The 17,001-nt window shown below is 40.0% G+C and overlaps 2 protein-coding genes across 12 annotated transcripts in view; one reads left to right on the top strand and one right to left on the bottom strand.

The window, feature by feature from the left end:
• The window catches only part of tanc2b (tetratricopeptide repeat, ankyrin repeat and coiled-coil containing 2b), a 178,639-nt gene extending 164,529 nt beyond the window's left edge, over window positions 1–14,110 (top strand). For 9 of the 11 annotated variants that reach the window (XM_030122662.1, XM_030122666.1, XM_030122660.1 and 6 more), the window contains 8 exons: window positions 215–338; window positions 1,830–2,005; window positions 3,551–3,683; window positions 4,631–4,660; window positions 6,791–6,882; window positions 7,358–7,504; window positions 7,905–8,005; window positions 9,354–14,110. In XM_030122662.1, the coding sequence (XP_029978522.1) occupies window positions 215–338; window positions 1,830–2,005; window positions 3,551–3,683; window positions 4,631–4,660; window positions 6,791–6,882; window positions 7,358–7,504; window positions 7,905–8,005; window positions 9,354–11,424 (2,874 nt within the window). In that variant the 3' untranslated portion in view covers window positions 11,425–14,110. The remainder of the gene's footprint in view (window positions 1–214; window positions 339–1,829; window positions 2,006–3,550; window positions 3,684–4,630; window positions 4,661–6,790; window positions 6,883–7,357; window positions 7,505–7,904; window positions 8,006–9,353) is intronic. The other 2 variants (XM_030122659.1, XM_030122656.1) reach the window with 1 other exon arrangement.
• Window positions 14,111–14,159: 49 nt separating this feature from the next.
• Window positions 14,160–16,984, bottom strand: g6pc3 (glucose-6-phosphatase catalytic subunit 3). Its single transcript, XM_030122669.1, has 6 exons — window positions 16,479–16,984; window positions 15,966–16,072; window positions 15,786–15,876; window positions 15,544–15,662; window positions 15,281–15,425; window positions 14,160–15,184 (listed from the first exon to the last, which is right to left on the bottom strand). The coding sequence occupies exons 1-6, from the start codon at window positions 16,694–16,696 to the stop codon at window positions 14,842–14,844; spliced, it is 1,023 nt and encodes a 340-aa protein (XP_029978529.1). The 5' UTR covers window positions 16,697–16,984; the 3' UTR covers window positions 14,160–14,841.
• Window positions 16,985–17,001: the final 17 nt, after the last annotated feature.

Below are 17,001 nucleotides of genomic sequence, written 5' to 3'. Positions count from 1 at the left end.
AAAGAGCACACCAATATATGGAAATAAATCAGACGTTCTATGTTCTATGTGTTGATGTTCATAAAGGCAGTGAATTAGGATTTTTAACACATCACTTTTGTTTTTTCTCTTACAATAGTAATTTTAAGATGTTCACATCCAAATCTAAAACCACCAAGAAGTTGATGTTTTTACATTGTTGGTGTAGAGACTCATGCTGGTGTATTTGTTTCAGATCGTAGACCTTCTACTGACACATGGATCAGATGTCAACCTGGCTGATAAACAGGGTCGAACCCCTCTGATGATGGCCGCCTCAGAGGGACACCTGGGAACTGTGGAATTTTTACTTGCTCAAGGTAAGTTGTTGCAGCAAAAAAATGTAGTATCAGGATCAAAAATAGACAATCAGAGTTTGAAGACTGAACTGAACTTATCATTGTCTTTGGAAAATCATTTGGTTCTGCATCTGTCAAGGTTTTGAGAGCAATTTGTATGTATATTTCCTAGTTTTTAGGCTCAATGCAAACACAAGTATTTTGTTTCAAGTCATTTAATGGGCTATGGTCACAGACGAGGGCACTTTCACAGTATAATATATACACTGTTGCCCATAAGGTTGGATTTTTTTTTGTTTTTTCAGACATAACGAAATTGCACAGCCTTTAGATTTTCATTTAAAGGTCATTTTTTGCACTATTAAAATTGAGTAATTCCAGTTTTTGCTTTTGCTTTTTTTTTTTTTAACAGTAATTACCAGTATAGTAAATCAAAATTCAAGATTATTATTTACCACTTATTCACAAACAAACAGTCCAGGTAAAAAAGGAGTCAGGTAAAAAAAAAAACAAAAAAACAAAAAAAAAAAAACATAAAAGCCGAAGAAACCTACAAAACCAGGAACTTGTAATGTATTGTTACCCGAAAGGAAATTGTTGCACTTGCAAATATTGCACATCATATTGCATGAGAGATGAATTTTAGGTTGTTTTTTACACACCCATAAAGAAGTGGGAAGAAGTAAACACATATTTAGTCCCATCCCCTTTCCCGCAAACCTTATATTACAATATTTCAATGTCCTGACATTATTTTAAGCTGCAAGTACATAGTTAATCATAACCTTAACACAACAATGCTCATCCTACCAGACGAAGAAAAAAAAAGAAAGAAAAAATAAAAAAAGTTAAATATAATAAGAGTAATATATTATGTGTTATTACTTTTTTCCCCTCACAACCAGAAAATAAACAGAGAAAACCCACAAAGATTCAAACCTTTGGTCCACATATCTCAACTAATAATTTCTTTATACCTCTGTTAAAATTGAAATATAGTCAGATATTGTTTTAACTCCACATTCATACGGTTCCATAATTTCACCCACAGAGAGACCAACAATAGCTCTTCCTAGTTCTGCACATCCTCATATTTTTTAAATAATATAACTCCCCTAAATCATGATTTCTTTCCTTAATAATAAATGTTTTCTGAATATTTTTTGATATTATTGATATTATTTTTGTCTTATTCCTCCTGGGACCTGGGAAAGTAAAAGTTTGGGCTTTTTTTTACATTACATAATTACCTTGATTTGATGCAACAGTTTTTTCCCGATTTTTTACATGACCTTCGCAGAGTTTTTTTGTTTTAGTTTTTTTCTTCAAAGTAACCTAGGGTGTTAAAAATCCTTTGTGCTATTTGAAAATTGATCTGATCATTTAGTCCAAAAACATCACCAACAGATGTTTTTAAGAGCTATCAGATAGAAGTAAGCAGTTCAAAATAAAACCTGTGACCACTGAGCTAATGTATATAAAATATGTCTGTGCTGCTGTTTGTGTTCTTAGGAGCGTCTTTGTCTCTACTGGATAAGGAGGGTCTGACGGCTCTGAGCTGGGCCTGTTTGAAAGGCCACCTACCCGTTGTTCGCTGCCTGGTGGAGAGCGGAGCCGCCACAGACCACGCAGACAAGAATGGACGCACACCCCTTGACCTGGCCGCCTTTTATGGTGACTCTGACGTGGTAAGTGACGAGGACAATCAGGAATGTGTAATATTTCACCACAGGAACCTTAAAGAGCAATAAAATATGGCAACACAAATAGTGTGTCATAAAACCTTTTTCTGAGGAGCCATTTTTTAAGAATGACAAACCATCACCGCCCAAATCACAGCAGGGTTGTCTGTAAATCACATGGACAGTAAATATGTGCATAAATCAGGGGTGTCAAACATACAGCTTGCATGCCAAAACCTACCTGGGGGATGAATTTGCAAAGTCCACAAATTACACTGAAGATATTAACAGTCAAGGGTGTTCAGGGGCCACATACAGCCCAATATTATCTCCAGTGAGTTGAACTAGAAAAGTAATAACATAAAAACCTATAAATAATGTCAAGTCCAATTTTTCTCATTTTAATGTGAAAAATTGCAAAACTAAATTGCATTGTAAAAATGTTTACATTTACAAACTATTCCTTCACAAAAAATGCTAATATCCTATGAACAACCTGAAATTTATCAAGAAAACTAAGTGCAATTTTAACAGTACTTTGCCTTTAACGAAATTCTTTGTGTCTTTGTGGATCCACTGGGATCTGTGAGTTGTAATGAACATGTGTAAACGCTAAGATTTTTCTTGTTGTGAAAGGATACTTTATATTAAACATTTTCTTAATGCAATTTTACTTCTTTGCACTAAAGACTAGAGAAACATTTTGAGTTATCATAACATCTAAATGCTATTATTTTTCTGGTCTGGCCCACTTCAGATCAAATCAGGCTGAATGTGGCTCCTGAACTGAAATGAATTCGACACCCCTGAGATAAATATTCATCTCTATGTATTATTGCTGCAATTTTTGACCTTTTAATATTATTTTTATAGTTAGACCTGTTGTTCCAAACACACTCTTTTGATAAATCACAATCTCATTTTACTGAAAACATGTGCATTTTAAATAAATAAGATTAAATAAATGCATTCAGGAGGTCATCACATAGTATTTCCTTTTCTATTGCTTGTTATCAGTAAAACAATATGCACATTGTAAATAATTTAGATTTACATAAGAGTAATTAATTAATTGCATTCCAATTAATTAATGCATTCAAGCAGAATGAACAGTGTCTTGTTTTTTTCCTGTCATCAGTCACAGAATTACACTAATCTTTCATACTAGATGCAGTGTAAGAGCAATTATTAGAACGAAATGAAGATGAAGAGGGGAAAATGTGTTTTTCCTGCTTTTTAAATATTTGTTGATTTAAATTCAGTTGTGGTTGTGGTTTATGCAGTGTACTTTATTTGTCAACCAAAGTCTATCAAAAGCTCATCAGATATGTGGAAAAAATCTAAAAAATATAGTAGCAGCAGAGCTTATGAAAACACAATTTGTGACACCGCTACAGTTTTAGTCCACAACTGAACATCATGCTGAGTCTTACCTTTGGTTGAGGGAGATACAACTGTGCAGATTCTCTTCAACTAAATTAAAAAAAAAAAAAACAACAAATTATTCTTTAACGGTTCTCCATCTATTCTCATATATGTTTTTTCATCCAGGTTCAGTTCTTGGTTGACCACGGGGCCATGATAGAGCACGTAGACTACAGTGGGATGCGTCCTCTCGACAGGGCGGTGGGCTGCAGAAACACGTCGGTGGTGGTCGCCTTGCTCAAGAAAGGAGCCAAGATAGGTAAGACTAGGTTGATAGGCTCCAGATGCTCCCAGTTAGCACACTCAAGACCTCCTCTTCTAAATGTAGCACATCTTTGTCTTGTAGCAACACAATGAAAGGTTATTTCCCTATCATAAATTGCGATACAATTTAAAATTGTATTGTGCACTGGCTGAAAAGGTCATGCATTGGAGCATGGGCTGCATGAAAGACTATGAAGGGAGAAAATATAGATGAAAACACACTCCCTTTTTTGCAAATGTGATCTTACCAACTTGTCCTGCTGGGTGTTGGTGTGTAGAGCATTTTGATGCAATAAGCCATGGCTTCAGGTTTGTCTCCATGGAGCTTAAATGACTTCCTGCTACTGTATGTCCTCCGCCCTCACTGCCGCACTGTACTGCTTGTCCTCCTCGGCTATTTATGCCTCTGATTGTGTTTCTTTTTATTGTACTACCGTTGCTTCTGTGTTGTTTTGCTTTCTCTCTTTCTGTCATGTTCTCCCAGCGCCTCTGTTTGTCTCTATCGCTCACACTATCTCCCTGTTTCTCTCTCAATCACATCCTTTCTCTCTGTTCCTCTGTGGTTGCTCAGAGACAGGTTGTTATTAGCAGCTTGTGGTGTTTCTTTTCAGTATCTATTTTTTTAATTATTATTTATTTATTTTGCTGAGGCACTTATCTCCGCTTCTCACTGCTGCTTTTTTGTGTTCCTTTTCTCACTTCTTCTCCTCCTCCACCACAACTGCCATCACCTCTCTTTCTCTTTCACCCCACCCCCACCCCCTCCACCCCCTGTTCTATCCTCTTTCTTGCTCCTACGCACTCCTACATCTCCTGTTTTTCAATTCTGGTCCCTTCCACTGCTCTGCCTCTGCCCACTTACACTCCTTCCTCCCTTCCTTTCCCCTTTCCCTCCCCACCTACACCCTACTTTCCCCGCCTCTCTCTCCTCTCCGGTCCCAGGATGTCAGACGCTGCCCAGTCGGCCCCGAGGTAAAGCCAAGGCTGTCGACTTCTCACCCCACCAGGCATTTTGACAGCTCTATCTCCTCTCTCTGTGTTGTCTGTGTCGTCCTAAGTGTCGGCAGGCGAGCTTAGCTACCAAAACCTTCTCAAACTGACAAATAATAACATGCAAGGTATTAGCATTGACAGTGATGCAGTCGGGATTGCCTAGAGGTAGATGCTAACGTCAAAGTTGTTAATGACAGCATGCCCGGCCTCCAGCCTGTGATGTCGTATCAAGGTGTTGACCTTCCATCCCACAGATGCATGACAGAAGCCCTCAATAACTGATCTAGCAGAAATGCATGCATTTGTAGTTCCTCTGTACCACCGCCACCACAGACTGAGGTGATAAACCACTGTACTGTGCATTGTTCATCTTCCAGACGTTTCCTCAATGTCAGCTAGGCTAGTCAGCAGCATTCCTCCCCTCAACAACCCCACCTCAACCTCCACCTCCACCACCAACCCCAGCACAGAGGACAGATAGCGCCTGCAGAGCTCTGTTATATCCCTCCTGCTTGCTTCTTTTTGTTTATTGTACTCGCCCTGTGTCTCCTTGTGCAAGAACCCCTCCTGTTCATCTCTGTGGTGTGTGTATATATGTGTCAAGGATTGCTGTTGCACAGATGCAGAAAAGTCACTTCCGTTTCAGTTAGGACTGGGCGATCAGGTCAAAAAAAAAATTATGGGTGTTTTTTTCTGTCTGTATGGACTCTTGAAATACTACGTTTCAGCAGTAATTTTCAACACGAGCAGTAAGCACTGACCGGCGAAATATTTCCAATAAATATACTGTAACAACCCTTTTTCACAGCATTGTATTGTTATATATATTTACAGGTAGCATGTCAGTTTTGTGGTATTATTTTCATAGTCTGCATTTCCAATTTTTTTCCACATGGTAAAAAAATTAAAAGAAAAAAATTAAAATTAATTCAATAGATCGCCCACTCCTAGTTTCCGATAAAGGGATTGTGTTTGATTTTTTTTTTTTTGCTCATAAAACTACAAGGATAAAACGCTTTTCTTTCCACTCTGATTATATATATGACTCCCTCTTATTCCCACTGGGAGATTACTGTTTCTCTGCGTCACAGTCATTAGTATAAAGAATTACTGTACATCTGCACTTCTTGACGACAGAGACTACATAGCTAAAGAGAAAAACAGTCTCAATTTTTTTGTTTGTAATTTACATCTACATTTGTCGAACCTGGGCCAAAAAGTATTAGCAGATTTATTATTAGTGTTTGTGACCTGCAAGTGGATGTTACTGTTTTCAGGGTTTCCACAGGCCTTCATATACCGTAAATCTGAATTGTAGGTCTTAAAAAGTCAGAACATCTTATGGCTTCTTCAGTCTCATTTTTAGATATGTTTTTTTAAGAAAATTTACGTTGATCATGCATTAACAAAACTACAAAATGAAACAGAGCACACAAAGCACTTTGTTGTAATGTAGTGTGTGGGCTAAAATGGCATCTCCCACAAATTCTTTGAGTTCCAGCTTGAAAACTACACATCTAATGCTTTCTTAAGATCCTGATGAAAATAAGAAAGATGAGGCCAGTTTTTCCTTGTGTGAGAAGATGTTCAAATTAGGATGTTTGTTTATGAAGGCATTAGTGTCACATGGGAATACAGAAAAATATAAAATCACCATAAAAACCTTCTTTATTCATACTGAGAGAATCATCAAAGTCAGACTGTTGGATGTAAAATAAATCTTAATTTGAATTTCATGATTGTCTTTAAAATGTCTTGCATTCAACTTGTTGAAACCTGCAGAAACCCTGTGTTCATCAGCTCAATTCGTGTCTGAAAACTTAAAAACACTAAAAAAACAGTCACTGGCTTATACTGTTTGACCCAGATACGAAGTCCAGCGAGGTCACAGTGTTACTGAGGGTTCAGAGCAGACGTTTTGTAATCTTTTCTCTGCAGTGGATTGCCTGTTTTCTCTCCTCCATCCTCCATTTTGGCTTTTGTTTTCATCCCTGTTATTATTGTCGTGTGCAGTGTAACTCCCAGTCGTTCCTTCCTTCCTCCTCTGTTTTTATTACTGTGTCTTGGTCTCACTGTCTTTTTCATCTGCTCCTTTCCTGTGTTACTCAGGTCCAGCCACATGGGCCATGGCCACCTCCAAACCCGACATCATGATCATCTTACTCAGCAAGCTCATTGAGGAGGGGGACAGTTTCTACAAGGTGAGAGAGCAGGTTCTGCAGAGTGAAGTTGTATGATATGATAAATAAACATCACTGGAAATAATTTTATATCAGATATGAAAAATCCTAACCAAATATACAGTCGCAGAAAAAAATATTAGACCTCCCCTGTTTTCTTCAATTTCTTGTTCATTTTAATGCTTGGTACAACTAAAGGTACATTTGTTTGGACAAATATAATGATAACAAAAATAGCTCATAAGAGTTTAATTTAAGAGCTGATATCTAGGCATTTTCCAAATCAGCTAAGTTCTTACATCAATAGCTATGGCATTGTACTGCCAAAAACAGTGTTTTTAAACCTCCCATGTTTTCTTTTCTATCTGTTTTAGTCACATGATGCACACAGGAGTTAGTACTTGATTGCATAACCATTGTTTTTTGATGACTTTTGATGGTCTTATCATTTTTTCCACGACTGTAACTAGAGTTCTTTCTGTTTTCATCCAAACAGAAGGGGAAAGTGAAGGAGGCAGCCCAGCGTTATCAATATGCTCTAAAAAAGTTTCCACGCGAGGGCTTCAGTGAGGACCTCAAGACATTCAGGGAGCTCAAAGTGTCGCTCTTTCTCAACCTGTCCCGATGTCGGAGGAAAATGAACGTAAGACGGCCGAGATCAGTTAGCTGTTAAATCGAAATCTCACAAATAGTCAAATAGCCTTCTTTTGTGTGTTTTTCTTTTGTCAGCATTTGTCTCTGTATTTGTTCTTCGATTACCATTTAGTATTAACTTCGTATCTGTTTACCCGTTGGATGTATGTTTGTCCCTTGGTTGTTCATTATAAAGCGTCTTTGAGTACTTAGAAAAGCGCTATATAAAACTGATGCATTATTATTATTATTATTATTATTATTATTATTATTATTATTATAAACTACAGCAGATTCAATTTAAGCTTCCATGTATTTAAAAATAAAAATACATAATTTAAGCTGTAAAGGGTTTGACAGAATTAAAGAAAATAATACACTCTCTCTTTCTCTGCTCTCAAACTGTGAAGGACTTTGGGATGGCTGAGGAATTTGCTACCAAGGCACTTGAACTGAAACCAAAATCGTATGAAGCGTACTACGCCAGGGCGCGCGCCAAGCGTAGCAGCAGGTAAAACACTTTCACTTGTCTTTCATATCAGCACATCACAGTCAGAGTGAAGTACTCCTTATCCTTCACTAGTCTCTGCGGCAAAGTCTCTCATCCACAATTGCAGGCTTGAAAAATACTCTTAAAGTTCTGGTGCCTCATTTATAAACTGTGTGCAGGATCCATACTTTAAGTGTACGTGTGTTGTGCACCTAAAAGCTGAAAATGCAGTGTGCCAAAAAGCAGATTTATGTATCTGTGCATACCCACACGGCAGGGAATGTTCCCTTATAAATCACCCATGGATAAGCCTCATAGCCCATCTTCTCACTGACATTCAACTATAAATTGCCTATGCAAAGCACCTCATAAATGTTGAAATCAACCAAGAGGAAGACCAAAACAAGAATTACGCACAAGTGTCACCAAAGTATGGTTGTGTTTACCACATTAGTATTTAAATTACCCTTCCTCCCACTCATTTTCAAATATGTGAATGAAGTCATTATATGTTATTTTTATGTATATGTATACATTTTCATATTTTCTGAAATCTGTTTTATTTCTAGGCACTAAAGTAGGATTATTTTGTTTGTTTTGTTGCATATTCGAAATAAACATAAACTGAACTGAACATCCAGACACCATTTTGTATTGAATATACACTGCCCGGCCAAAAAAAAGTCGCACGCAATGCAAAAATCAAAATCTTACCAAGTGTATTTTTCTCATTTCTAGTCAAAATATCTCATCACACTTAAAATAAGACATAATCACCTGAAGAGTAACTTTTCAGTGAGATATAAGAACTTATTTTTAGACAATAGATCTTGAAAATCTTATTTCAAGAAATCTTACCAAGATAATTTTCACTTGTTCCATTGGCAGATTTTTTTTGCTTAATTCAAGATTTTTTGCTTAATTCAATTCAATTCAATTCAATTTTGACAGCCTGGACAAAAAAAACTACCTATACAAATAGTTCAGATCCTTCCATCAGTAAGTACTGCAGTGGTTAATAATGTAACAGGTTATTTAACTCTAACTGCAGTAATTAGCCTCTCTTGTCTTTAATGTCAAAAGATTGGGCAATGCCAGCATTAAAAAATGAACAATTAAAACCATATATTTTGAATAAAAATGGCACCTTTCTGAAAAATCTCTTGAGAGAATCCAGAAATCTGAATCTGGAAGTTTATGAAATGGAAATGAACATTGTGGAGGAACCCTGTACACATCTTTCAGACAGTTTAGTTTACACCTAAAGGTGGTAAATAAGTTCCCTGGACTTTCTGGAGTAATATTTGTCTCATGTTACATAATAAGCAAAGTTTTTCAAAAAAATATCTGCGTTGTGGTCTCTTCTCAGACAATTTCCTGAAGCCTTAGAGGACCTGAATGAAGCCATAAAGCAGTGCCCTAACAACCGAGAGATCCAGCGGCTGCTCCAGAGGGTGGAGGAGGAGTGTCGGCAGCTCAGCCAGGAGGAGCACCAGCAGCATGATCTGGAGCTGGAGCCTCCTCCTTCCCCTCCCCCTACACCTCCCCCCGAAGAGGAGGAGTCCCTGTCCCTTTCCATGCCTCTCCCCCCTCCACCAGAGCCCCGTTTGGAAGACATGGAACCTGTCCAGGACCTGTTTGAGGATGAAGACTACCTGGAGCAGGAGCTGGAGGCCATGTCTATGGGTTTGCCCCCACCTGAGTCACTCACTAACGCCTCCAGCCTCCCCATCATTCAGAGCCCGCCATTGTCCCCCACACATCCAGACCAGATCTATTTAGCCGGTGGGTCACCCATGGGACAGCCCTACGAGTACCACCCCACCTCCTCCTCCATGTCATCTCCAACCCGGGGTTCATACCAGCCCACTTCACCATCCCTCTCCCCAACACATCAGAACTCTCACTACAGACACAGCCCACCTCACACCTCCCCTGTGCACCAGCCGTCCTACCGCTTCAGCCCTCCACCTATGGGCACTGGGGGACAGGGGATGGATCACCAGAGCCCACCACCTTCCCCTTTACGTCGGGCTGCTCAGTACAGAGCCAGTCCACCAGTGGAGAGTGTCTGCCTGTACCGGTCACAGTCCGGTTCACCTGTGCGGTACCAGACAGAGCAGCTCCCAGGCCGGCCCAAATCCCCATTATCGAAAATGAGCAGCCAGCGCTCGTTCCAGCTGAGCTCCCAACCCTCTCTGTCCTCCCAGCACCATCAAGCCCAAGGCCTCCGTCTCCAGCCTTCTATAGCCCAGATAGTCCGCACAAACCAACCCAGCAACGTCATGGGAAACAGCAGCTACGGCAGCCAGATGAGTCACCCGATTAGCAGCCGCTACCAAGGGGGTTCAGTGGATGTGGAGAGCCGTCTGGTTTACCAGCCCTCCCTGGATGGACGGTCCATGCCCCAGGTCCAGGCCAGCCTAAGCGCGGGGGCCCTCTGTCAGCACGGTGGCCGAGGAGGGGTAATGGAGTCGGGCCTGTTGAAGGAGGAGCTACCCCAACGCCCCTCCTCTGCCTACCGCGCCAGCAGTGGGGGCCCGGGGGGCATCCGTTACAGCCAGACACCTCAGATCAGCCGCAGCCAGTCCGCTGCTTACTACCCGGTCTCTGAGCATGTGCTGGAGCGTGCTAATGCCATGCCCCCCTGCCAGCTGGGCTCTCCTGAGATCCCCCATATGGTGAGACGCCCAGTCAGTGCCAATACTACTGAAATGAAGCAACACGTGCCCACCCCCAGGCCTCTCATCCATTCTCAGAGCGTAGGCCTTCGCTTCTCCCCCTCCAGCAACAACATCTCTACTGGATCCACCTCCAATTTAGCGCCGGGCTTCAGGCCGTCGTCCTCTATTCAGCAGATGGAGATCCCCCTGCAAGCCACATATGAGCGCACTTGTGATGACATGTCTCCAATCTCTCCCTCCCAAGGAGGAGGCGGGTTGTATCCAGGTGAGACCACCCGCTCTCGAAACACACCTTTCATGGGCATCATAGACAAGACGGCGCGGACTCAGCAGTACCTGCATCAGCCCTCACGGTCCAGGCCCATGACATCCATGGACTCTGCCATCAGCCCCACCTCTCCCGGCCAGCTGGTACAACAGGGCTCCACGTACAGCCCCCCCACCTCACTGGGCAATATCGCCTACTACAACAAGACCAACAATGCTCAAAACGGACACCTGTTAGAAGAGGACTACTACTCCCAGACCCAGCCTCCTTCACTTGGCAAACTGGCCAATGGCTCCCGTGGCAGTGGGGACATCCTGGAACGGGTCAGCCAGGTGCCCACCTACCCAGACGTGAAGGTGGCGAGGACTCTGCCAGTGGCACAAGCCTACCAGGACAACATGTACCGCCAGCTCTCTCGTGACTCCCGGTCCCAAGGCCCAACTTCCCCCATAAAACCAAAGAGACCATTTGTGGAGTCAAATGTGTGATGGTCTGTCTGTTATCGGTTGGTTTGACTGGGCTTGAGCATTGGAGTGAGAAAAGAAATATATTTAGCTCAACAGCAGATGCTGCTGACCCATGTGTATGTGATATGTATGAACTAAAGAACTCATGAGAGACAGAGTACACTCAGAGAAAACCTTGCGGCGGGCACACACTCTTAGGGTATTAGACATTCTTACAAGATAAACACAACTAACAGTGAGAGGTGATTATTTCATTAACATATTCTGCACACAGGTAGGATAACAAGAGGGTCCTAAGGTCAGATCTCATACTGAATCAAATAGTTCCCACAAGTGAACACAGAACGTGGGACAGTGAAAGTACTAATCATTTGACTCTACTTGTGGACTATGTATCAATCTTCTGTTCTTTCGAAGTGTGCTCTTAACCAGGTTAACAAGGTTGCTAGTAGGCTCTATTCTATGTAATACAATATTATATGTTCAATACTGTACATTGCTCAGAAAATACAAATGGCTCAACAACTCAGTACTTAGAGAAAAATGACAATATTTATAATTAAGTTATATATTGTACATAGAAAATGAAACAGAACATAGTTTGCATTTGAAATGTATTCTGTTAACCCAGCCTTTGTGTCCCACAGCTAATCATATGAAAGTGAAAACCTGACTCGGGTAAGGAATGAGGGACATCGACCAACTTTGAATGATATAATTACCTCCATTGTGTCAAAAAAGCTTTTTCTGTGGTGTGATGTGAGGAAATGTTTTTCTGCGCTGCAGTCTTCATCCATTTGAGCCCCCTCTACAATAAGTAGACTGAACTGAATTGGACACAAATATTTCTCAAAACCAGCCTGTTGCACCTTTTCAAAAGTCTAGTTTTCAGCTAAATGCTTGTATCAAAACACATCTTTATCATTTCTACGTCAGGACTTTTTGTTGATTTAATCAGGTTCAATCACTCTTCTGATTTTCAGAGAAATCATTATCTACTGTATTTCTTTTAGTAACATTACTGTACCATTACAAACCTCACAATATTTGCCAGTGTGAAGCAAAACCAGGCAAGGCTGAAATCTTGTTTGGATATGTTGAACATCTTACCCGTCAATAACCAAGTATGAATACATGTTTAACAATGTGCTTATAAAAATTTGAAAAAGGTTTGGTTTCTTTTACACACTCATATGATGAATATTTGACAGAAAGCTTATTTAAAGAACAGAGTACTGTATTAGACATATAAATAAGTCATGAGTGCAATATATTTGTCTCTAGATTAATATTTGGCTGCAGACATTTCAAATACTGAATGCATTATCCCGTGATACATGATTTTTATTATTGTTTTATCATGTAGCACGAGTATCAAAGTTTGCCTTTGTCCCTCCTCTGTACATAATGATACTGTATGTTTCCAGAACTTACAGTTCATATATGCTAGTGATGGGGTAACATGGATAGTGCTCAGCGACTAAAAGCAAGCAAATGCATACACAACCACTGTTACAGATTTTTCTCTCCTGCATTATTTTGTGCTCTTTCTTTTTACCCATACAGCATTTTTATTACTCAACTTCTGCACTAAAATGCCTGTTAAGTTCTAAACTAAGGGTGCACTTTATGTATTTTACTTACTTTGTTGTTACGATTGTTGAATCAGGAGAAAATGGGTGTGTGGTCGGTCAGACGCCTCTGACCAGTGATACCAGACTATCATAGACACTATTATATGATTTACAAAGCAGTGATGAATGATATTATGAAGAGCAAACAATGTTTTTAAACTGGTGAAGATGTATAGACTTTCTAGCACAAGTTGTATATACTGGCTCAAATATTCCAGCTCGGGTACGGGTTAGAGAAGCAAGTCTGAGTTTAGCCAATCACATTTTAGTATTTCACATCCTAAAAATCTGCATCTTAGTCCTCTAACGTCAGATCAGCTGTCTAATCCACTGGTTTGCGCACATTAAAGTTACGTCAGATCTACTGCAACGAAATAAAAGGATCACTGAGGTTCACTATCCAGCCGCTCCATGTGTAATCTGGAGTTTGGGTGTTAAACAAAAGCAGCATTATAATATTCAAGATATTTGTATATGTGGAAAAAGTTATAGGCCGAGTGTCTGTAACTCTTTATTTTGATTGTCTGATAAAGAGTATCTAAAGAGAGGCAGTTCTTCTGTCAACTGCCTCCTGCTCGCCCTAAGTTTTATCTGCTATAAGAAAGATACCCGACTTATCTTTACAGAAATGAAGGTATAAACTGTATTATACTTGATTTAAACAAGACTTCTTATTTGAAGATATTTGAGGGTGTATGGTTTCAAGCTGTCTGTGTATATTATTTTGCTGTAAATAGTCTGATGCATGTTCTATTCTTTCCATGAGCTCAAGCAGAAACATGTATAGCAGTGTCCTGACTCTAGTGTGATACAATGTTTGGATAATGGGATCAAGATAAGGAGACTGCTATCCCTGAACTATCCTTATCATTTTCCTTCAACCTCACCAGACAAAAGCGAAAGGTTCTTTTATTTTATTTTAATGTATTTGCTTGCTGAGCAGAGTTCTCTTGTCTGTAAATGTGAGCTTTCAGATCGCTGTGATAAAAAGTTTAATTAAAAACAATAAAAAAGAATGTGTTTTTATCTCATGATAATTGATTGTAATCTGTACAGTCAAACCTATGTACTGGAAAAAAATAACATTTATAAATGGTTACCAACTGAAACAGGCCATGCATATCAGTTATTTAATTTATTCAACATGTGTACAAAATACAAATGCACTTTTCTATTCATTAAATTATTTCTGGAGATTTTGGTCCACTGAACAGCAAGTAAAACAACTGTGGTGACACAATAATAATTTTCTTTACCCTGTAATACAGTCAGTACAAAAATACCACCTTCGAAAGCCAACACTGTGTCACTGAATTTATATTATAAAGTTCTCATGTAATTATATTTGTTAACACAGGTATGAGTACCACTTTGATCAAAATATGGTGCTATTTCTTTTTTATTTTACATCTTGACGTAATGTTTATCTTTCTAGAAAACACTGGTAGATCACACTGAACAAGGCGCTTAAAAATCATAAAATGCAATATGCAAAATTCCACAAAATGCACTTTTCCCACATAAGTATGAAAATACATTGAAGCAAAATCACTATTTATAGCAATTTCTAAACATAAGACCCAACATGAAAAGACCAAACACAGTAACTGACAAAAATAACATGGGCCACTTGAATTGTAAAAGGAAAAAAAAATAACTTGGAGTGTCTACATCACTTAACGCATGACAGTACCTGTAAAAAAGTGAACATACATTCCAAGAAAACATTTATTTGAAAGACACCTGTAAGTTGGAGTTGGTCGCTAACTGAACCAGTGTGTAATAAGTCCTGAAAAAAATGTTTCTATTCTTTCTTCTTCTTGTGGGTGAAAAGATGGACCAGTCCAGGCACAAAGATGATGACCAGCTGAGGCACTATCACAAACTTTATGAAGAATAGGACATAGAAAAGAGCTTGTGGTCTGATGGGCAGCGGGAGGCGATTTACATGGTACAGTCCCATGGATGAAATTGCCAGAGACAAAGCACGTGGAGCCCAAGGCAAAGACCACCCTCCAGGCTTCCAGTACTGGGCCAGTCCCAAACCTAGAAGGGCTCCACAGTCTCGGGTCAGAGAAGAGAAGGGAGCTGTGTCCAGGCGGATCCACTCAGCACGGCTGCACCACTTCTTAGCCAGTTGAATAGACCTGTGGAGTACAGCAAACTAAAAAAACTGGGCCACTTTTTGAGCAGCACCTTTCATAAAAGCAAGCCAGAGACTCTGGTTGAATAAAAAGACCTACCAGGAGAGGTTGATTCCCAGCTGCTGCTGCAGTCCAACATGCAGCGCCAGAGCACTGATTAGCAGACCAACGCTGATTTTAAAAAAGAACACCAGGGGGCGACCTTCTGGTACTCTGTGGCTCAGAATAATCCCCAGAATAAAACCTGAGAGAAGCAGCTCAATCAAATCAAAGTGCAGTACATAAAAGTCAACTAAACTTCTGCCAGTAAAGTACAAAAATTGATTCAACTTTTCAGCACATGGATGACGATGCGTTCAGACCTGTGATGGAGCCAGCGACAACCTGATGAGGGAAGTGTGCAAGAATAAAAACCCTGGAGAGTCCAACAGCAACAAGCATCACCACATAGAGCAGGTAGGGAACAGCAGCCAACAGCACACTGCAGACAGAAAGAGGATATTTATTAAAGATACAATGGGTAATTAGTCTGATTGGTATCATGTGTAGCAACTTAAGTACTTTTATAGCCACGACAGCATAGTCATGTGTTTAAATATCATACCTGCGAGTACGAGAGTGAAGAAATGACCCCAGGGAGGACACGACAACCCACCAGACTGCTGCAGTGACCATCGCATGTCCCGAAGGACTGCCTGAAAGAAAGTTAGACTTTAAAATCCAACATCTTTATCTGGATTAGGCATATTATCCATAACTATGTGTATGACATATGCCCTCTCACCTGGTCCTGTTTCACAGGTGGAAGAAAACTGGTGAACTTTTGGCTGTTTGTTGACAAACTGTCGAGATTCACCTATCCACCAAAATGGTCTTTCTCCAAACAGTATCCTGTAAACAATAGAAAACAGGGGGAAAAAAACATAAATGGTGTAATATATCATAAAAAATATTTTCAATTCTATTCGTATGTTAGTCCTTAATTATTTGTTTGTAATTACTTTAACTACAATATGTAAGAAAAAGAGTTCCGCTTTGTGTCTGTTTCATGTCGGACAGTAGACAGGGTGGGAATGCACTTCCCGTTCCGGAAGCGGTAACGTCAACAAAATTGGTAGCATGTTATGGTAGCTTTTTTCACATATTAAATTCCAGCAAGGCAAGATATGACACAGATGTATGACATTCAGCAACCTGTTATTATTTAATACATAAATACATTTATAACAGCTAGTAGCAGAAGCACTTAGAGAGGCTATACTAAAACACAAACGTTAGTTGCTTCTTTTGCTCTTACCATTTGAACACCAAATTTAACCATTCCGATATAGCTGCTACCCAAAGCACCGCAACACCGGCTCGTTTGCTAACGAAATAAGTAAAGGGAAAGACGAGCAGGAAAGCTGCCTTAGGATCCCCAATGTGAGTGACAACCAGCCACATTTTTTCTTGATTCCCCGTACTCTGCTGGAGTCTTTCCGCCATCCATATCCCGTGGGTATAAACGGCCTCCATTGCTTAGTCCTCTCCCAAACATAAAACGTTTTGGTTGGTAAACGAAAATGCGAGGTGTAGCTGTTTTTGTTATTAGTTGGTGTGCTGAAGAAAAGCCCGCAGTACTGTCATTTCTCCTGTAGGAGGAACACTTCGAGCGGTTAAACGGAAGACAAAGCAACTCTCTCCTGTGACGAGTATACAGTATGTCCTTCTAACAGAAAATTAAGACGTATATTGGAGAGTATCTGTTATAATAACGCCGCGTTGAATTTTAAATCCACTAAAGTGTGTCATTGTATTTCAGTAAATGACAAGAAACGACG

The sequence above is a fragment of the Sphaeramia orbicularis genome, chromosome 19, assembly GCF_902148855.1.
Source record: "Sphaeramia orbicularis chromosome 19, fSphaOr1.1, whole genome shotgun sequence".
Lineage (NCBI taxonomy): Eukaryota > Metazoa > Chordata > Actinopteri > Kurtiformes > Apogonidae > Sphaeramia > Sphaeramia orbicularis.
Note: the sequence above shows the minus strand (reverse complement) of the source record. Positions and strands in the feature narration are given on the sequence as shown.